General features: G+C 44.5%; 1 protein-coding gene across 12 annotated transcripts in view; it reads right to left on the reverse strand.

Annotated features, from left to right (window-relative positions):
• The window catches only part of LOC102191519 (protocadherin gamma-C4), a 171,637-nt gene that overhangs the window by 104,364 nt on the left and 45,323 nt on the right, over positions 1 to 21,950 (reverse strand). Inside the window, exon 1 of one of the 12 annotated variants that reach the window (XM_018050242.1) lies at positions 18,364 to 21,383. The exons of 8 other annotated variants lie outside the window; for them this stretch is intronic. In XM_018050242.1, the coding sequence (XP_017905731.1) occupies positions 18,364 to 20,760 (2,397 nt within the window). In that variant the 5' untranslated portion in view covers positions 20,761 to 21,383. Of the gene's footprint in view, positions 1 to 3,877; positions 6,700 to 8,338; positions 11,068 to 13,159; positions 15,990 to 18,363; positions 21,384 to 21,950 lie in introns of those variants that run through there. 3 more of the 12 variants (XM_018050232.1, XM_018050241.1, XM_018050231.1) reach the window with 3 other exon arrangements.

Consider the following 21,950-nt stretch of genomic DNA (forward strand, 5'->3'; position numbering starts at 1 on the left):
CGACAGCGCGCGCGGCTGCAGGTCGCTGGCCACGATGGAGTAGGAGACATGGCCATTGGGCCCTAGGTCAGGGTCGGAGGCGCTGACTTGTGCGATGGGAGCTCCAGGCGGGTTATTTTCTCCCACGTGAACGATGTAGGAGGCCTGGTGGAAAACCGGAGCGTTGTCGTTTATGTCCGTGATGTGTAGGGTAATGGTAGTGCTGGAGGAGAGAGGAGGCTTGCCCCGGTCGGTGGCTGTGATGGTGACGTTGTATTCCGGAGTCTGCTCTCGGTCTAGATCCCCATCTGTCACCAGCTTGTAGTAATTATTAGAAGAAGAAGAAATCTTGAAAGGAACATCTCTTCCGACATGACAGGTGACTTCACCGTTTCCTCCAGAATCCCGGTCCCGTGTTTTGAAAAGGGCAACCACCATTCCTGGTAGAGAACCCTCCAAAATCTGATCAGAGAGAGAAGTAACGATTATTTCCGGGATGTTGTCGTTTTCATCGAGGATATCTATGATTACTTTACATTGGGAAGAGAGACCACCTCCGTCCTTTGCTTCCACTTCCATGGTGTATCTTTCTATATCCTCAAAATCCAATGACTGGTTATTCTTAATCATACCTGTTTTCTCATCCAATGAGAACTTGTGTCTTGTACTCTGAGCAGTGCTCCTGAAGTAGTAGTTTATTTCAGCATTGGCCCCCTCATCCTGGTCAGTGGCTGTCACTAGCAACACGGAGGACCCAGGGGGTAGATTTTCACTAACGCTAAGTCTATATTCATCTTGGCTGAACACCGGGGGGTTATCATTGGTGTCTTTGACAGAGATTTCTATTTGAGCGGTGGCACTTCGTGGAGGGTCCCCTCCATCCCAGGCAGTCAATATCAAGCTATGGGATCGCTGCTCTTCTCGGTCTAGGGGTTTCTCCAAGGATAATTCTGGGTATCTGCCACCGTCAGAATTAACTCTAACCATTAATGAGAAATAAGGGTTAGGATTTATCTGATAATCTTTAACTGAGTTCATGTTTATATCGGGGTCAGTGGCAGGGTGCAGGGATATTCGTGCACCTGCGGATACAGATTCAAAAATGTCTAAATGTATTTTCTTTTTATCGAATTGAGGAGCATGGTCATTAATATCCTCAACAACCACAATGATATGAAAAATATTTAAAGGATTTTCCACCACGGCTTCCAACTGCAATTCACATCTTCTCTCTTTGCATATCTCCTCACGGTCTATTCGGTCCTTTACAAGTAAGTCCCCGCTCTCCGCGTCTACGTTGAAGAGCGGCTTCTCCGCGCTAACTCGCAGCTTTCGAGCCGACACATCCAGGACACTGAGCCCTAAATCCCTGGCGAGATTCCCTACCACGGAGCCCTTGGCCAGCTCCTCGGGAATCGAGTAGCGGATCTGCTGGCAGAGCGCGGGGTAGAACAAAGGCAGCAGGAAGAGAAACAGTACCTGCCTCCGGTCAGCCGGGCGTGTCTGCGTGCAGCTCCCTCCCATTGCGCGCTTTAGTTCTCGGTGGGTCCCAATCTTTTCGAAAAGCCAAAGAAACTGCAGTTCATGGCATCACTAGAAGAACTTTCGGCCCAGGACAGGCGGAGCTGGGAATCCGTTTGTGCTGGGCACAGAGTGCCCAGCCAGGAGCCTGGGTGTGTGAGCGGGTTTCCTCTCTCTGTCGGTAGCTGCGCTGGAAATCCCAGCCTAGAGGCTCAGGAATCTCGGGTGTCAGCGCTAGCCCTGCACTGGCCGACAGCGGCGCCCAGAGGCCTCGTGTGGGATCGCAGTCTCACATTTTCGTCTTGAGACAATTTCTCTCCAGAATGTGTTGTTTTTCAGACAGTAGGTTGTGTCCAATTCTTTGCGACCCCATGGACTGTAGCCCACCAGGATCTTCTATCCATGGTTTTTTTTCCAAGCAAGAATACTGGAGTAGGTTGCCATTTCCTTCTCCGGGGAATCTTCCTGGACCAGGGATCGAATCGGTGTCTCCTGCATTGGCAGGCGGATTCTTTACGGACTGAGCCACCAAGGAAGCCCAGAATATATATCTATCTAAAGATATATAGTTATGTAATTGCCCAAGTTTTAGTTTTAGTAAAGTATATAGGCAGTGTCTTTATACTTAAGTTTTTCAAAAAGTTTATTGTGGAAAATTTCAAACTTATAAAAGAAGTTAGGGAGCATTACTATTTAATCTTCATTTACCCCTCACCCAACTGCAAAGATGATCAATATGTAGTATTCTTTACTACATATTCCATTACCTCATTGTTTTGAAGATATCCAAGATATTTTAATTAGCTCTTCTTTAAAGACAAGACATTAATATGAGGAAGAATTTTATCCTTAAGCTTATTATATAAACTGTTTACCAATGCAAAAGTCCTGCCTGATTTAAGAAAAGTCCTGCCTGATTTCCACAGTCTGCCCAGTCATCCATCCAAAGAGCCTTGTGGACTGTTTTTAAAGACAAATCACCTTTTATGGCAGAGAATAGTAGTCACCTACCATGATATACAGTCTTCATAAATATTTCTGTTATTACTTTTTTCACATTAACACATATTTTAGTATTTATATATAACAAGTACTAAAGGTTACTCCCCAAGACAGAAACTTTAAATGATAGTTTTCCTATTGCATGGTTAAAAATATGACCCTGAGCAATGCATTATGTCTTTCCTACTTGTTTAGGAATAAAGAGCATTTGAAATAATTAAAACATCTGTATGATGGACAGACATATTTAGCCCTTATATTCAGCATGTTTAAAATAGAATTTTGAGTCAATTTCAAATATTGTTTTCAAAGTCTCCTACAATGTCATTTATTACTTGAAATCACATTGTGTTAAAAATCACATTACATAATAATAATTATTTTCTTTATATCTAAAAGCCAGTGACTACTCTTAGAATCTCCCTAGTAGTTCCTGAGAATATTTTCCTAAAGCATCTCCCATATCCAAATTTATTTATAGCCTCAAAAGTTGTAGTGTTGAATCATAAGTAACAGTTGAAGAATAATTTTTATTTCCCATGTTTTGTCTTCTCATGGGGTCCAATCTACGAAACTGCTCTTCAGCAAATATAAACTATAGCAGAGTTTCAAACTATTAATAATTATAGTATTAAGAGGGTGAGAACCAATGGTATTAAAATTTTTCACCAAAATTAAATGTTTATTATTTAAAAAGAGCATTTTTTCACCATTAAAAGAATAAAACATACTGTATGAGGATATGGAAATAATCACTGAAGCTTGAATCATCCTCAGAAATGATCTCTAAATGCAAACAACCTCTACAAACATGTGACCTGAAACACATCACCTCTAAAGGGTGTTCCCTGGTCACAGAAACAGAAGAGAAGCACTGAATTTGAGCTTTCACTTAGTTCTCCAAATAGAATGTATTTCTTATTAACTTACCCTTACAAAAATAGCACCAGCTATAGACATGTTTTTAGAGTAAGAATTTCACAATGCAGCCATTGCAGACAACAAAAATAATAAATTTCAGGAATAGAAACCTGTCCTAAGAATTAGTAGTGAACTGTGGTCACCACTCAAGCAACCTTAGCCAAAGTGCCATGCCCAGTGCCTGATGATGAGGGCTGTCCCAAGAGGGTTTCCACTGACTCTAGGTTAATTATTATGAAAAAGCAAAGATTGTTTCAACGATGTAATCAATGCCTCCTATATTGTTGTTCAGTCGCTAAGTCGCGTCTGACTCTTATAGGTGTTAGAGCAAAAAATTAGGCTTAGTGAAAATTTAAATGTATGGTGAGAAATATGTTAATATCAACTTACCTTAAATGAAAGCACTTAAAGAGAAAACCAATTTTTTTTAAAGTAAAGAAAAAGTCGAACTCACTGGAACGAAAGGGGTGTCTTCTATAGGAAACCTGGAATCATCTGAAACGCACAAAGGCTCGCTTTTCTCACAGCTTTCCTGACTGATGAGCGTGTCCGCATAGTTTGGCTGCGGGAATATCACGTGACTCCTCCTTGAGTCCGCAGTGAGCAAGACCTCGTGCGAATAGGTCTGCAGGAAAGCCCGCACCCCGTCCACGCCCACAAACTGAGACGCCGGCACGCCAGCCAACCCGCTGCCAGAAGCCTGGAGCAGACGCGACATGTGCCAGCGCCGCAGTCTGAGCGCCAGTAGCACGATGACAAAGGCGAGGAAGACACAGGAGACCGCGGCCACCGCCACCACCAGGTAGAGTGTGAGGCCGGAGTCCTCGGGGTTGGCAGGAGAGTCAAGGTTGCCTAAATCAGCCAGGACGTCGGGGATGCTGTCAGCCACAGCCACCGTGAACGTGACGGTGGCAGAGAGAGGGGGCTGGCCGTGGTCCTGGACTGCCACCACCAGGCTCTGCTTGATGGCATCTCTGTCCAGCAGGGCCCGCGCTGTGCGCACCTCGCCCGTGTGCAGCCCCACAGAGAAGAGTCCTGGCTCGCTGGCCTTCAGCAGGCGGTAGGACAGCCAGGCGTTCTGTCCCGAGTCTCTGTCCACTGCCACCACCTTGGTCACCAGGTATCCTGGCTCTGCAGAGCGGGGTGCGAGTTCCACCCCCGTGGAGCCATCAGTGGGGAGGGCAGGATACAGGATTTCTGGCACGTTGTCGTTCTGGTCCAGCACAAATATGCTCAGTGATACGTTGCTGCTGAGTGGTGGGTCCCCACTGTCGCTTGCCCTCACCTGCATTTGAAGATCTCGAAACTGCTCATAGTCGAAGGAGCGCAGTGCGAATAGCACACCAGTGTCCGAGTTGATAGAAACATAGGAGGAGAGAGGCGCCCCTTGGATGGTGTCTTCCTCTAGGGAGTAAATAACTCGAGCATTCTCATTGCTGTCTGGGTCATGGGCTGTCACAGAGAAGATGGAGGTGCCTCTAAGATTGTTCTCTGGGAGGTAGACAGAGTAGGAGGTTTGAGAGAAGGAGGGTGGATTGTCGTTGACGTCAACCACGTGCAGGATGATGTGAATTTCCGTGGACTGAGGCGGTGTTCCTCTATCTGTTGCAGTCACTGTGATATTATATTCAGAGGTTTTTTCTCGGTCAAGATTTTGGACTGTCAGCAATCTATAATAGTCTTCTACTGACTTTTCTAACTGAAAAGGTAGAATCTCCTCGATGGAACAGACAACTTGTCCATTCTTACCAGAGTCTCGGTCATGAGCATTGAAAAGAACGATTATTGTTCCTTGAGGAGCATCTTCCCTCACTGGACTAAATAACGATGTAATGGTCACTTCAGGCCTATTATCATTGACATCTTCTACTGAAATGAGTACTTTAGTCCGATCCTTCAATGCCCCACCATCTTCTGCCTGTATTTCCATGTCATAAAACGCACATTCTTCATAATCCAAACTCTTTGCTGTTGATATTTCGCCAGTATTTTCATTCAGCTGGAATAACGGAGATTGTTTTTCACTAATTTTCCAGAATTTATAAGCCACTTCCCCGTTGGTTCCTTCATCCGGGTCGCTAGCGCTTACAGAAAGCAGCCGGGTCCCCGGGGGCACGTTCTCTGGGACTTTCACTCGGTAAATCGGTTGAGCAAAAACCGGGGCATTGTCGTTTGTATCCAACACTGTCACTCGGATGTGCACTGTGCTGGAGCGACGCGGTTCGCCTCCGTCCGTGGCGATGAGGACCAGATAGTGAGCAGCCTCCTCCTCGCGGTCCAGGGCGTGCTCCAGCACCAGCTCTGGGCTTACAGCTCCGTCGTCTCCAGTTTGCACGTCCAGGGAGAAGTGGTTATTGGGGCTGAGCTGGTAGCTCTGCAGGGAATTCAAGCCCACATCCGGGTCCACAGCCTCTGGCAGTGGATAACGTGTTCCGGGCAGAGCGATTTCGTTAATTTTTACTTCCAGATTTTCGACCTGGAATTTCGGGTTATTATCGTTGATATCAGTGACTTCTATTTCTATTCCGTGAAGTTGCACCCTGTCTTCAACCAGGACTTTAAAGTTCACCAGACACCGCGCGCTCTGAGCGCAGAGCTCCTCCCGGTCTATCCTGCCCGCGGTGACCAAGATGCCGCTTCGTGGATTTAGAGCAAACAGCTGCGTCCTACCTCTGGAGACGATGCGGACTCCCCGCTCTGCCAGCTCGCGGAGCTCCAGCCCCAGGTCCTTGGAGATATTCCCCACGATGTAGCCTTTTTCTGTCTCTTCAGGTACCGAGTAGCGGATCTGGCTCGCCCCCGTCTCCCACAGCCTCCCCAGGAAAAGGCAGAAAAGGAACAGTCTTCTGCGGTGCAGGCGATTCTTTGGAGCGGCCATTGTTGCTTCTCTAAAGGTTTTTCCCTCAGAATACTTCCTGTGAACGCTGATTCCTTAGCTTCTGTTTTCCTCCTGCAAATTATGGCGATTTTTTTTTCTCAGGAGAAACCCCGTAGAGCCCCAAGTTCAGAGGCTGAGTTACTCTGCAGCCCCGGAGTCTGTCTGTGGGATCCGAGCGGCTTTGTGGAGTTGCAGACCCTAATACCGGACCGAAAGCTGACTGAGCTTTTCTTAGAGTTGGTGAACAGCGGCGCTCAGAGTCCTAATCCGTTACTACACCCACTGAGATGCGAAATACTTTTGCTATAGATGACTGACAAAACACTACTCTCTCTTACTGTTATGATTTTAGATTTCTCTGTGTCGTGCATTTATATTTCAAAAGCAATGACCACTTGTGGATATTTTAGTTGGAAATGAAATGACATGAAATTTCTATTAAATGTCATTAATATCAGACAACCTTACTATCATTTTTTATAGCATTTTGCTCTTTCTAGATATGTAAATTATTCAAATTTCATTTTTTATAATGTTTCAACTGTTTTCTATAGGTTGTTATTTTCTGAAGTAATTAAAATGTGCAATCCTCTTTGGAAGTATATCCATATTTTCTTATTTTATATGTACATTTATATTTACATAATTATATTGAATGAATATATAGATTACTCAATTTGAAGCTGTTTTATAAGACATCCACTTTCATGGTGAGATTCCTGGAGTAAAGTTTCCTTAAGATTTTGTTTACAAAATTTAATTCCATAATGGTACTAGATTTTCTCATCTAATATTGCTAAACTTTAAGTAGGTTGGGATTTTTAAAATTTACATAGTTATGGTTGTTAAACTTTTAAGCTATTTTGATTTTTAAAATATTTAGTTTTCTATGTGAATTCATAGTGCATGCACAGCCTACAGCATTTGGAAGATTCAAATAACATACACTGAAAAGTAAGTTTCCATTTCAGTTTTTTCACCAAGAAATTAGCAATATTAATATAATCTTAAACTTATTATAAGGGTCATCTAAATTAGTAATTTGAGGGGAAAAGAAACACAGGATGTAGAACAAATTAAGTACCACAATAAGAAATTTCTTCCAGCAATTTGTAAAGAAATTATTTACTGAAGCAGTTCCTAACAGAAAACAAGCAAAAGACAGATGCTTATGTAATGGCATCTTTTATGTGCTTGAAATTAGTAGATTTTTGCCTTAAAAATAATTCAGGATTCTCCTTCCCTCCTACAGACAGAACGATGAGAAAACCTCTAGTCACCTAGTGTTTAGGGCTCCAAGTAATAAGACAAATACAGTGACTTTCCCCTTTCTGCTTCAAAAAAATAGGTCAGGCGTGAGAGCAAGTGATAGAGGGAGCAGCATTTCCTTTTCTCTTATCAAGTATCTCCTTCTGTTAACTATAAAGAAGAGGATTTTGCATTCAAGGAAATTTGAAGGAACTTAGATAATGACTTGGACTTTCTGATGAGTTCACTGAGTCTCTCTCACACAGTACTTTTTCTTTAAATTTTAAGGACTTCAAAGACTCACAGATAGGTAGATTTAAGGAACTAGACATGAGGAATAAATATAAGCAAGAGATGTAAACTGTACCAGTGAAATTGGTGAAGGAAGATATCTAGTAGTAGCTTTTTTGCTTTAAAGAATGAATTGACTACCTACTTTAAATTTAATGTTTACTTATATATATCAAACATCTAAATATGTTAAATGAAGAATAAAAAAGCAGTGGGTAAATTTCATTAGATTAGAAAAGAGATAAGAAATTGGCAAAAAGACTTTTGTTGTGAAGCATAGAGCATACTCTCTCAACTTGGTAAATCTTAACTGGGTAAGATATTATGTCACATACCTATTCTGAATTAACCATTCCCCTTGAAGGCTGGATATACAGCTTTCGGATGAGCTCTAATTATTCCTAAGCAACTTGTTAGACTTAAAAATGCAATATATTTTCATGTGAATAAAAAATTGCAAAAATGATGAAAAGGAGTAGATACTTAAATGGAACTCACCGCCATTAGAGTTTCGGGATGGGAAGTCGGCTCACTGGAATTACAGAGTGGAAATAAGGCCCCAGACGAATCACCACAAAGTATATCTTGTCCTGAACTCAACTGCTCACTACATTTTAGAAAATTAAACTCTGTCTTTCCAGTATGGGCAACGCACAGATTGTACGAATAAGGTAAAGTTCCTTCACTGTAGTTGCGAGGAACCACCGGTCCAGACTTGACACACAGATCAGGCTTAAAGCAGCCCCAAGCAGCAGGGCTGGAGGAGCGTCGCAGGTGCAGGGCGACCGCCAGAATCACCGCCAAGAGGAAGAGCACCGAGATCAAGGCCAAGGCCACCACCAGGTAAAACTGCAGCTCGGCCTGGGGGTCAGGGGGGGCGGGCCGGTCACTGAGGTCCGGCAGCGCCTCCTGCAGGCTGTCGGCGAAAACCAGGAGCAGCGTGGCGGTGGCCGAAAGGGGCGGCTGTCCCCCATCGCGCACAGCGACCAGCAGGCGCTGGCGGGCCGCGTCCCTGTCGCCCAAGGCCCTCGCCGTGCGCACCTCGCCCGTGCGCAGCCCCACGCTGAACAGTCCGGGCTCGCTGGCCTGCAGCACGTGGTAGGACAGCCAGGCGTTGTGTCCAGAGTCTGCGTCCACTGCCACCACCTTGGTGACCAGGTAGCCGGGCTGCGCGGCGCGGGGCACCGTGTCGAAGAGCGCCGAGCCGTCGGGCCCCAGCGCCGGGTACAGCACCCTGGGCGCGTTGTCGTTGCGGTCGCCCACCAGCACGCGCAGGCTCACGTTGGCGCTGAGCGCGGGCGAGCCGTGGTCGCGGGCCTGCAGTGTCAGCTCGAAGGCGCGCAGCTGCTCGTGGTCGAAGGCGCGCTGCGCGAACACCACTCCGCTCTGCGGGTTCACGGACACGTATGACGACAGCGCGCGCGGCTGCAGGTCGCTGGCCACGATGGAGTAGGAGACGTGGCCGTTGGGCCCTAGGTCGGGGTCAGAGGCCCTGACTTGCTCGATGGAAGCTCCAGGCGGGTTGTTTTCTGGCACGTGGACGACGTAGGAGGCCTGGTGGAAAACCGGAGCATTGTCGTTGACATCAGTAATATGCAAGGTAACACTTGTATGGGTGCAGAGAGGCGGCTTGCCCTTGTCAGTGGCTATGATGGTAACATTGTACTCCGGGATCTGCTCTCGGTCCAGGATCCCGGCTGTTACCAACTTGTATGAATTTTTGGAGGAAGAGATTATCTGAAAAGGTACTTTACCCTCTAATCGACAATTAACCTCCCCATTCTCCCCGGAATCTCTGTCATGTATTTTGATCAAAGCAATCAGAGTTCCCGGCACTGCGTTTTCCAGGATCATTTCGACTAGAGAATGGAATGTAATATCTGGTCTGTTGTCATTTTCATCTTGAATGCTAATTTCAACTGTACACTGTGCAACCAGTCCTCCGCCATCCCTCCCTTCCACCACAATGGAATATTCTTTGATTTCTTCGAAATCCAGTGTTTTTAGCGTTGTAATTTCCCCACTCTTTGAATTCAGACCGAAGACTTGCCCGGTCCTGTAGAAGGAATAAGCAATTTCTGAGTTGACGCCCTCGTCCTGATCAGTGGCTGACACCTGCAACACAGTGGTGCCTGGGGGCACGTTTTCTCCAAGGCTGACTCTGTACACGTCCTGGCTAAATACCGGGGGGTTATCATTGGCATCAGTGACCTGGATCTGGAGCTCAGTAGTGCCACTTAAGGGTGGATCGCCACCGTCTGAGGCAGTCAGGACTAAACGATGGTAACTCTGTTGTTCCCGGTCTAAGGGTTTCTCCAATACCAGTTCCGGGAATTTACTACCATCTTGTTTTTCCTTATTTATCAACGAGAAACTAGGGCTAAGAGAAAGTTTATAAGTCTGCAGAGAGTTTAAGCCAATGTCTGCATCTTCCGCGACTTCTAATATAAATCGCGTGCCTGGCGGCGTAGACTCACTTATTTGCAGCTCAAAGGAATTTTGCGAGAATTTTGGCGTGTGGTCATTGACATCCTCGATCTCTACATTCACGTGATAAAAGTTCAATGGATTTTCAGCAACAACCTCAAATTCCAGAGCACAAGCTGACTTCTTCCCGCATATCTGCTCCCGGTCTAGCCTGCTGCTCACAAGTAACTCCCCGCTCTCCGCGCTCACAGTGAAGTAAGGCTTCTCCGAACTGACGCGCAGTTTTCGAGTCGGTAACTCGTGGACATTGAGTCTCAGGTCCTTGGCGAGATTCCCCACCACCGAGCCCTCGGGCATCTCCTCGGGAATCCTGTAGTGGATTTGGTCAGAGAGCGCCAGGCAGAACAAAGACAGCAGGAACGGAAAAAGCACTGGCCGCCTCTCAGCCCAGCCGCTCTTCCCAGCGCAGCTCCCCATCCCTCTTGCTTCCACCACCACCCGCCCCACCCCTCCCGCCTTAGTTTGCTCACCGGCCTGGAGACGCCGGATTATAAATAATGGCTATGTTGCAGTCGTCCGGAGCTCCCAACAGCTCTTTGAGGGTTAGGGAGGGTTTCTTCTCTAGAGAAGGAAACGGTGTAAAGGCTTACACTAGCGAGTCTGAGCCAGAGAACTTGAGCTGCGGCTGCGCGAGGAAGTCCCCTGTACCAAGTTCTCCACTTTGGCCAACAGCGGCGCCCAGAGTCCGCACTGGGAAACTGCAGCCCCTGCAGCTTCAGTTTAACCAGCTTTCATAATTATAAACTTGTGGGCCTAACTTAACAAGCCATTTTTTAATGCTAATATATTTAATATTTTAAATCATCAAGACTTATTTAAAGTCTTTTTTCTAAATTGTTAGAAATATCATGTTGGGTTTGTTTACAAAGTCAATATATATTGGTCCATTTATTTCACCATTCTGCAAACATACACTGAACTTTTGCTTTGTGCTAAGCACTGTCCCTGTCAGTGGCAATATAACAGTGAATAAGACACAGGTCTTGCTCTCAGAGAGTTTGTCTACAAATTCCATGACTCATTTCTGTTAATTAGCTATGACATATAAAAAAATTTAAAGCTTCTTTCATTGATTCCTATGTTTACCTCACATGTCTACATAATCATTGCTACTTCATGTCACATATATTAGAGAACATCAATACTGTTGAAAATTATTTTGTAAAGTTGTGTAATTTTGTACCAATCCTCAAACATCTCCTCTGATAGATATATCAACATTCTCTTTACAAAATAATTTCTTTTTACTCTTCTAACTCAAGAAGTAGTTATTCAAAAAAACTGTCCCTATGATGTAGTCAGAGATTATTTGGTGTACCTCCTACTTCATTTCTCAGAATTAACTGGCTTACGTCATACCCAACATCTTATATAAATTCACCCTTAAAATGTATTGAAATACTTGTCTGTCCTTCAATACCAAGTCACAAAGGGATATTCTAGTAGAATGCATCACTTCCTTATCTATGTATACATGTTATACTGGAGTAATGGCTTCAGAATTGGAGGAACTGAGTTCATGGTAAATTTATTTATATAAATTCACTGAATATAGTGACATTTGTTCTAATTATTTTACTCCATTGGTTATTATTATTATTATTTGCAATTAGTGAATGCTTTCAGCAAGAGTACTGGGGCAACTTTCCATTCACTTTTTAAATTTGCAAAGTGTCAACAAAATAGTTGTCTCCACAAGTGACTGTACACCTAAACACTACAGAATATAAAGCTAATTCCTACTATTATCTATGGATTGGAGGAAACACAGCACAATCCCTCAGAAATGTCTTTCTAGTTGATAAATAATTCATTGTACTTTCCACTCTCATCTGATGACAAATCAACCATTCATTTTATTTAAATGCTATAACAAGGGATGCAGAAGTCCAAATTGAATCATTTTTAATTGAACTGATTGGCTTGTTTAAAATTTGTGTACATGTAACTTCTTTTCATAAAACTAACACTCTCAAACTCTAACCATAAGAACACGGCACATTTCACATGACTGTACAGTCAAAACAGCTCATTGGAATTCTAATGAAATGTGTTCTTCTGCACTTTACAGAGGTCACTTTCAACAATTTTAAGATGACATTTTATTTCATATTTGATGGGGAGGGCAATGGCCATTTTAGGCTTTAGATGCCATGTCTCCATTGGTATGAGTCCTGGGTGAACACTGACACACACACAACATTTAGGAACCAGTCTTACCTAGCACCACCCTTTAAAATATGTTTGCTTTGAAATACAAGAAGTATTAAAGCTTTGAAGGGTAGTGATACAGACACAGGCTCATAAAAGAGGTTTAAACTGAAGAAATTTTCAAGAACCCTAGTTTTAGGTGGAATCCTAAGAATCCTAAAAATTCTGAGATGTCTTTTACTTTTACTAAGCTAATACAAGGGTTTAGAAACCTCAATAATTTTTGTAAGTTCTAATTTATATATACCTTTATGTGTCTATACATATACATGTATACACACACACACACACATATTCCTATATATAAAATGAACTGACCTTACGTGGTTGGGTAGCTATTTCTTAAGTGAATAGATGATATTATGGTAAAATATGAAAAGTTTTAAGAGGTTAAGAGTTCATATTTAAACAATTTTGTCTAAGCCTTTGGAAAGCAGATGAAACAATTATGATGATTAGAACTCAATTTTATTGTATCACTAACACAAACCCCAAACTCTGCAGTATACCTTAAAAGCTATCTTTAAACTTTCTTTACAATGCATGTTTCAAAACACAAATTAAATTTATAAGAAATATAATTCCTCTAAGAAATAAACATAAACAATGAATCCAACTCACCTGAACAGAAGCAGCTTCATCCTTACATTCATGAAAATCTATGGATGTTAACAAGGAATCATTTTTCTCACAGCTGTCTTGGCTAATGAGCATGTCAGCATAGTTGGGCTGGGGGAAGATCATGTGACTCCTCTGAGAGTCAGAGGTAAGGGAGACTTCATGGGAATAGGTCTGCAGGAAAGCCTGTACTCCTTCCATGCCCACAAATCCTGAGGCTGGCAGGCCTGCTAACCTACCACTGGAAGCCTGGAGAAGTCTTGATTTGTGCCACCGCCATAGTCTGAGCGCCAGCAGCACGATGACAAAGGCAAGGAAGATGCAGGAAACGACAGCCACTGCCACCACCAGGTACAGTGTGAGGTCTGAATCCTCAGAGTTGGTTAGGGTCCTGATGCTACCCAGGTCGGCAAGGACATCTGGGATGCTATCTGCCATGGCCACGGTGAGTGTGACGGTGGCTGAGAGAGGGGGCTGCCCATGGTCCTGGACCGTCACCACCAGGCTCTGCTTGAGCGCGTCTCTGTCCAGCAGGGCCCGCGCCGTGCGCACCTCACCTGTGTGCAGCCCCACTGTGAAGAGCCCTGGCTCACTAGCCTTGAGCAGGCGGTAGGACAGCCAGGCATTCTGGCCTGAGTCTCTGTCAACTGCCACTACCTTGGTAACAAGGTAGCCTGGCTCAGCAGAGCGAGGTGCCAGCTCCACACCCATGGAGCCATCAGTGGGTAGCATGGGGTACAATATCTCTGGTACATTGTCGTTCTGGTCCAGTATGAACAGGCTCAGGGACACATTGCTGCTGAGTTGAGGGTCCCCATTGTCACTGGCTGTCACCAGTAGCTGCAAGTCTTGGATCTGCTCATAGTCAAAGGAGTGCAGAGCATATAGGACACCAGTGTCAGAGTTGATGGAGACGTAAGAGGAGAGAGGCGCCACCATGCTGCCGCCTTTGGTCAGAGAGTAAGTGACCTGGGCATTGCTGCCACTGTCAGGGTCATGAGCAGTCACAGAGAAGATGGAGGCACCTCTGGGGTTGTTCTCCGGGATATAGGCTGAGTAGGAGGCATGAGGGAAAATGGGTGGATTGTCATTGATGTCTGCCACTTGCAGGGCAATATGAATTTCAGTAGATAGAGGTGGGGTTCCTAGATCTGAGGCTGCCACTGTGATATTATACATAGAGATCTTTTCTCGGTCCAAATATTTCCAAGTCACCAATCTATAATAATTATCAATTGATTTTTCTAATTGAAAAGGTAAATTATCACGTGTATAGCAGACAACTTGACCATTCTTCCCAGAGTCTCGGTCATGCACATTCAAGAAGGCAATTACTGTCCCAGGAAGAGCATTTTCCAGGACTGGGCTAAACAAAGATGTAATGGTCACTTCAGGTGTGTTGTCATTGACATCTTCCACTGAAATGAGTACTTTGGTCCGCCCCAGAAGTGCCCCCACATCTTCAGCTTGTATTTCCATGTCATAAAATGCACATTCTTCATAATCTAAACTCTTTGCTGTTGATATTTCGCCAGTATTTTCATTCAGCTGGAATAACGGAGATTGTTTTTCACTAATTTTCCAGAATTTATAAGCCACTTCCCCGTTGGTTCCTTCATCCGGGTCGCTAGCGCTTACAGTAAGCAGCCGGGTCCCCGGGGGCACGTTCTCTGGGACTTTCACTCGGTAAATCGGTTGAGCAAAAACCGGGGCATTGTCGTTTGTATCCAACACTGTCACTCGGATGTGCACTGTGCTGGAGCGACGCGGTTCGCCTCCGTCCGTGGCGATGAGGACCAGGTAGTGAGCAGCCTCCTCCTCGCGGTCCAGGGCGCGCTCCAGCACCAGCTCTGGGCTTACAGCTCCGTCGTCTCCAGTTTGCACGTCCAGGGAGAAGTGGTTATTGGGGCTGAGCTGGTAGCTCTGCAGGGAATTCAAGCCCACATCCGGGTCCACAGCCTCTGGCAGTGGATAACGTGTTCCGGGCAGAGCGATTTCGTTAATTTTTACTTCCAGATTTTCGACCTGGAATTTCGGGTTATTATCGTTGATGTCAGTGATTTCTATTTCTATTCCCCAAAGTTTCCCTTCATCCTCAACTAGGATGTTAATATTTACAAAACATCGCGCGCTTTGAGCGCAGAGCTCCTCCCGGTCTATCCTGCCCGCGGTGACCAAGCTGCCGCTTCGCGGATTTAGAGCAAACAGCGGCGTCCTACCTCTGGAGACGATGCGGACTCCGTGGTTCGAAAGCTCTTGTGACTCCAGCCCCAGGTCCTTGGAGATGTTACCCACGAAGGAGCCTTTGTCGGTTTCTTCAGGCACAGAGTAGTGGATCTGTCCTCTCCCGGCCTTTCCCAGCGCACCCAGCAGCGCGCACAGCAGTACCAGCTCGGCGCGTCCTCCATAATTCTCTGGAGCGGCCATTGTTCTTTCGCTATGGAATCCACTCAGAATCTTCACTGGGCATATATGTTTTGTTTACCTTGTTTCTGAAGTTATAGAGATCATCTTCTGGAAAGTTGGAGTATCCCAAATTTAGGGATGGAATTTTGCCGCAGTCCTCCTCCAGTTGGTTTGTGAGATCTGCGGATTTCTGTGAGGTGAGAGCCCTGAGTTTCCGGCTGGTTTTTGGTTACTTTATCTCCAAGTAGGTGAACAGCGGCGCTCAGAGTATTAGGCAGTTACTGCAGTCGCTTATATTTGTAATATCCTACGCTAGATTGCTAGGGGAAAAATTGCTACTTGTTTTCTGTAGTCTGTTTGGAATAAATTATCCCCGAACTCATATTTTAAAAGTAATTTCCAAGAAGTGTGGAATGAAATAGGGTTAAAGTCTTACAAACTATTATTACATAACCAGATTTTGGGATTTATATTATATGAAATTACTCAAAGTTCTGTAATGTATTTACTGTTTTAAAAATAAAATTTTATTTATTATGCTCTAAGCATTATTGTTAATATCTTCAATATCTATTATCAACTAAGTAAAAGTTCCCACTCATTACTGGAAATTAATTCATTTTTAGGCTAAAATATACCTATTGGAGATGACTGATTCAGAAGTTGTTTTATTTGGTTTAAACCAATTAATCAATATAGTAAGCTTTCTGTAGAGTGGTTGCCTTTTAATTTTCTTTTTAAAATGCCATTTTAGTCACACAGTAGTGTTTTGAAATTAATATTGTGAAATTTTAATAGGATAAATGCTTTTACTTTCAAGTTATATCACAGACTATTTAAATTTTATATAATTTCTATTTGAATAGAAAATACTTGAAAGGTACAAATGAATATATAATCGAAAGCAAATTTCTACCTATTATTCTGCCTATGAGAGGTGATTACATTTTAAAGCCAACTTAGTTAAGTTCTAAAGGTAAACAAATAGCCTAAAGGTAATTTTACCTTAATTACTACTTCGATCAAAAGAATCACAAAAGCAAGAAACACATAATTATCACTAAGGAGTCAAAATGTGCCAGTGCAAGAATAAATGTCTTTTTCCTTCAGCAGTTTGTAAAATAGCAATTAATTGAAGCAGTTACTAAGGGAAGTATAGCAAAAGCCTGAAACAATGTATTGCTATCTTGTATATGTAACTGTATCCACTTGAGATTGTTAATCTGGTCTAAATTTGAAGATTTCAACATTCCATTTTCTCCTAGAGATAGTAGAATGACTAGAAGACCTCTAGCTATATTAGTTTAGGTCTGCAAAAAGACATTTCAAAAGGTATGTAGGAGAAGTATGTGTGAGAGGAACAACAGAGGCCAAAACATTTGTGTTTTCTTTGATGGAGGAGCCTATAGAATGAGCATTATTACAGGTTAATCCTGAAAAACCTATGCTGCAAGTAAGGAGAACATGCTTTTATTTTCTGATGAGCATAGTGAACCTGTGCTGCACTTAGTCAAGTAAAATGATTTTACACACATATATACGCACAGTACAATGAATACAATTACAGTAGGTACATCTACATAAAAATCTAGGTTAATCCACCTTATTCTAGTGCTTTTGAAGCAAAAGAGAAATATAGGAAACAAAGTATCAGATTAGTATGGAAACAATAACAGCTAAATCAATTAAGAAAAATATCTAATTTTAGCTTTTCTTTTAAGATTTATATGATTGCCTACTTTTACATTTACAGTATGTCTAGTTGAAAAAAATAATCATTTATTAATCTGTAGAAAGAAAAATTTAGAGACAAATCTCAGTAGCTTTATGGGAGACCATATAACATTGCCAGAAGATTCCCCTATGGAAAAAACCACAACTTCACTGCTTTATAATATGAACCTGGTATGACACCACTAAAAGACACATAATTTCTCTGAATTCAACCTCCCTTGAAAAATGGTATGACAGCTTTTTGACTGGTTACTACATTCTTAAGACAATGTTTAGATTTAAAATTTGTATAGATGCATTTGGAGGCATTTTATGTTTGGTTCCAGACCACTACAATAAAGAGAACAGCACAATAAAGTGGGTCACGAAGTTTTGGTTTCCCAGTGTGTATAAAAGTTGTTTTAAGTATGCAATAGCATTATATCTAAAAAAGTACATACCTTAATTAAAAATACTTTATTGCTAAAAAATACTAACCATCACTGGAGCCTTTGGTGGGTCAAACATAATCTTTTTGTAATGGTAACATCCAAGATCACTGATTATAGATCAGCACAGGGCTTCCCTAGTGGCTCAGATGATGAAGAACCTGTCTGCAATGCAGGAGATTAGGGTTCAGTCCCTGGGTAGGGAAGATCCCTTGGAAAAGAGAATGGCTACTCACTCCAGTATTCTTGTCTGGAGAATTCCATGGACAAATGAGCCTGGTGGTCTACAGTCCTGGGTCCATGGGGTCACAGAATGGGACATGACTGCGGGACTAACACTTTCACACTTTCACTTTCACATGATGACTATAATAAAGTTTGAAATATTTGAGATTTACCAAACTGTAACACAGACACATGAAGTGAGGAAATGCTGTTGTACAAATGGTGCCTATAGACTTGATTGACTCAGGCTTGCCATAAATCATCAATGTGAAAAAACAAAACAAAATAAAACTGGAGTATCTCCAAACCTCAGTGAAGCAAATTGAACTAAAACAGAGATGTGCCACTTTTTTCCTGTGAATATGGAGAACTGTCGACACAATAAAAAGCAGGTTATACTTACAGGAAACTCACCTGATGAGAAGTCAACTCATTGGAATTACAAAAGGGAAATAAGGCTCCAGATGAATCACCAGAAAGCATGTTTTGTCCTGAACTCAACTGCTCACTACATTTTAGAAAATTAAACTCTGTCTTTCCAGTATGGGCAACGCACAGATTGTACGAATAAGGTAAAGTTCCTTCACTGTAGTTGCAGAGGACCCCAGGTTCAGACTTGATACAGAGACCAGGCTTAAAGCAGCCCCAAGCAGCAGGGCTGGAGGAGCGTCGCAGGTGCAGGGCGACCGCCAGAATCACCGCCAAGAGGAAGAGCACCGAGATCAAGGCCAAGGCCACCACCAGGTAAAACTGCAGCTCAGCCTGGGGGTCAGACGGCGCGGGCCGGTCACTGAGGTCCGGCAGCGCCTCCTGCAGGCTGTCGGCGAAAACCAGGAGCAGCGTGGCGGTGGCCGAAAGGGGCGGCTGTCCCCCATCGCGCACAGCGACCAGCAGGCGCTGGCGGGCCGCGTCCCTGTCGCCCAAGGCCCTCGCCGTGCGCACCTCGCCCGTGCGCAGCCCCACGCTGAACAGTCCGGGCTCGCTGGCCTGCAGCACGTGGTAGGACAGCCAGGCGTTGTGTCCAGAGTCTGCGTCCACTGCCACCACCTTGGTGACCAGGTAGCCGGGCTGCGCGGCGCGGGGCACCGTGTCGAAGAGCGCCGAGCCGTCGGGCCCCAGCGCCGGGTACAGCACCCTGGGCGCGTTGTCGTTGCGGTCGCCCACCAGCACGCGCAGGCTCACGTTGGCGCTGAGCGCGGGCGAGCCGTGGTCGCGGGCCTGCAGCGTCAGCTCGAAGGCGCGCAGCTGCTCGTGGTCGAAGGCGCGCTGCGCGAACACCACGCCGCTCTGCGAGTTCACGGACACGTATGACGACAGCGCGCGCGGCTGCAGGTCGCTGGCCACGATGGAGTAGGAGACGTGGCCGTTGGGCCCTAGGTCAGGGTCAGAGGCGCTTACTTGAGTGATGGACGCACCAGGAGGGTTGTTCTCTGCTACATGGACCACATAGGAAGCCCGTTCAAAAACTGGCATGTTGTCGTTTACATCACCGATGTGCAGCGTGATGCTCGAGCTGGAGGAGAGGGGTGGCTTGCCTTTGTCAGTGGCTGTGATGGTGATGTTATACCCAGGGGTCCGTTCGCGGTCTAGAACTCCATCTGTAACTAATTTATATGTGTTTCTTGAAGAAGCCAGTATTTTAAATGGAACATCGCCTTCTAATTTACAAATAACCTCTCCATTGTGTCCGGAATCCTTGTCTCGGATTTTGAGCAAAGCAATGTGTGTTCCCAGCTTGGTGTCCTCCATAATAAAATCCGGTAGAGATTGGAATATCACTTCTGGGGCATTGTCATTTATATCTAGGACTTCTATCTCCACTGTACACTGGGCAATCATTCCTCCACCATCCTTTGCTTCCAAAACTATGGAATATTCTTTCACTTTCTCAAAATCTAACGTATTTAGAATAATAATTTCCCCAGTATTAGAATTCAGGTCAAACTGGGTAACCTGGCCTGCTTCAGTGAAAGAGAAAGTGATCTCGGCATTGACACCGTCATCTTGGTCAGTGGCCATTACTCTAAGCACAGTGGTGCCTGGAAGCACGTTTTCTGGAAGCTCCACCCTGTATAGTTCTTGGCTGAACACTGGAGGGTTATCGTTGGCATCAGTTACCAGGACTTGTATCTGTGCAGTACTGCTCAGGGGTGGATCCCCGAAGTCCAAGGCCGTCAAGGTCAAGTGGTAGGACTTCTGTTCTTCCCTGTCTAAAGGCGTCATTAGTACCAGCTCAGGGTATTTACTGCCATCCAACTTCTCTTTAATCACAAGTGAGAAATGATCATCAGCACTAAGCTGGTAATTCTGTAGGGAATTGGTACCAATATCTGCATCATAGGCAGATCCTAAAATAAATCGTGCCCCGGACTTTGTGGACTCACTTATTTGTAGCTCAAAGGAATTTTGCGAGAATTTTGGCGTGTGGTCATTGACATCCTCGATCTCTACATTCACGTGATAAAAGTTCAATGGATTTTCAGCAACAACCTCAAATTCCAGAGCACAAGCTGACTTCTTCCCGCATATCTGCTCCCGGTCTAGCCTGCTGCTCACAAGTAACTCCCCGCTCTCCGCGCTCACAGTGAAGTAAGGCTTCTCCGAACTGACGCGCAGTTTTCGAGTCGGTAACTCGTGGACATTGAGTCTCAGGTCCTTGGCGAGATTCCCCACCACCGAGCCCTCGGGCATCTCCTCGGGAATCCTGTAGTGGATTTGGTCAGAGAGCGCCAGGCAGAACAAAGACAGCAGGAACGGAAAAAGCACTGGCCGCCTCTCAGCCCAGCCGCTCTTCCCAGCGCAGCTCCCCATCCCTCTTGCTCCCCTCCTTAGTTTGCTCACCGGCTTGGAGACGCCGGATTACAAATAATGTTGCAGTCGTCCGGAGCTCCCAACAGCTTTATTTTCGGGGTGAGGATCAGGCAGGGTTTCTTCTCCAGAGGAGGAATCGGTGGAAAGACAATACTAGCGAGTCTTGACAGGGAAAGTGCTCTGCGGCTGCGCGACGGGATCGCCAGCGCCAAGCTCTCGACTTTGGCCAACAGCGGCGCCCAGAGTCCGCACTGTGAAACTGCAGCCCCTGCTGCTTCAGTTTAACCAGCTACCGTAATTACTACCGTGTATCCAGCTGATCATTTTTAAAGACGTAAGTATGGTTAATAACACGCTTCTCAGGTGGCTCAGCGATAAAGAATCCACCTGTCATGCTGGAGGCGCGTGTTTGACTCCTGAGTCGAGAAGATCCCCTGGGGAAGGAAATGGCAACCCATTCCGGTATTCTTGTCTGGGAAATCCCATGAACAGAGGAATCCGTGGTGTCAAAAGAGCTGGACATGACTTAGCGACTCAGTACGCACGCATATTTGGTAATATTTAATTCGTACTATTAGCGTCATCATCCCAACTTTCCAGGTTTTTAGGTCAATCGGTAGGTTTAATATATAAACTTCTATACGTTGACATAATTACTCCCCAACCTTCAAATCCGAACTAGTAATAGGATGATAACTATAACACAGATTTGGCTTAAAGGATCTCAGATCATAGCTGTTGTAAATACTTATTAATTAGCAATATATTGGATAAGGTTTCATCTTTCTTTCCTTGTCACCTTTTTCCTTATTCTTCCTTACGTTTTTTTTTGTACCTATTTCCATTTTTCTTCCCAGAGGGCAACAGTAATGGTGAAATTATGTCTTTCAAAATGCACAACTTATACTTCCCTCTCTTGTTCCAAAATAATTTTAGCAACTTCTTTATAGTAACATTTGGTTTTCAATTCTGATATCTCACTTAAAGAAATGATTATAGCCTTTCAGAAAAGAGCCTATCCTCTCCTTCCCATTGCATGATTATTTTCCTGGGTATGAAATTCAACTTGAGTCTCCAAAACTACCAGGGGAAAATTATATTTTGCTTTGCATCACAAACTCACTAAGCATGGTCTATTGTACTGAGGCACTTGTTCCCACCTCTGTACTTATCACATCCCATAATGACAG

The sequence above is a fragment of the Capra hircus genome, chromosome 7 (assembly GCF_001704415.2).
Source record: "Capra hircus breed San Clemente chromosome 7, ASM170441v1, whole genome shotgun sequence".
Taxonomy (NCBI): Eukaryota; Metazoa; Chordata; class Mammalia; order Artiodactyla; family Bovidae; genus Capra; species Capra hircus.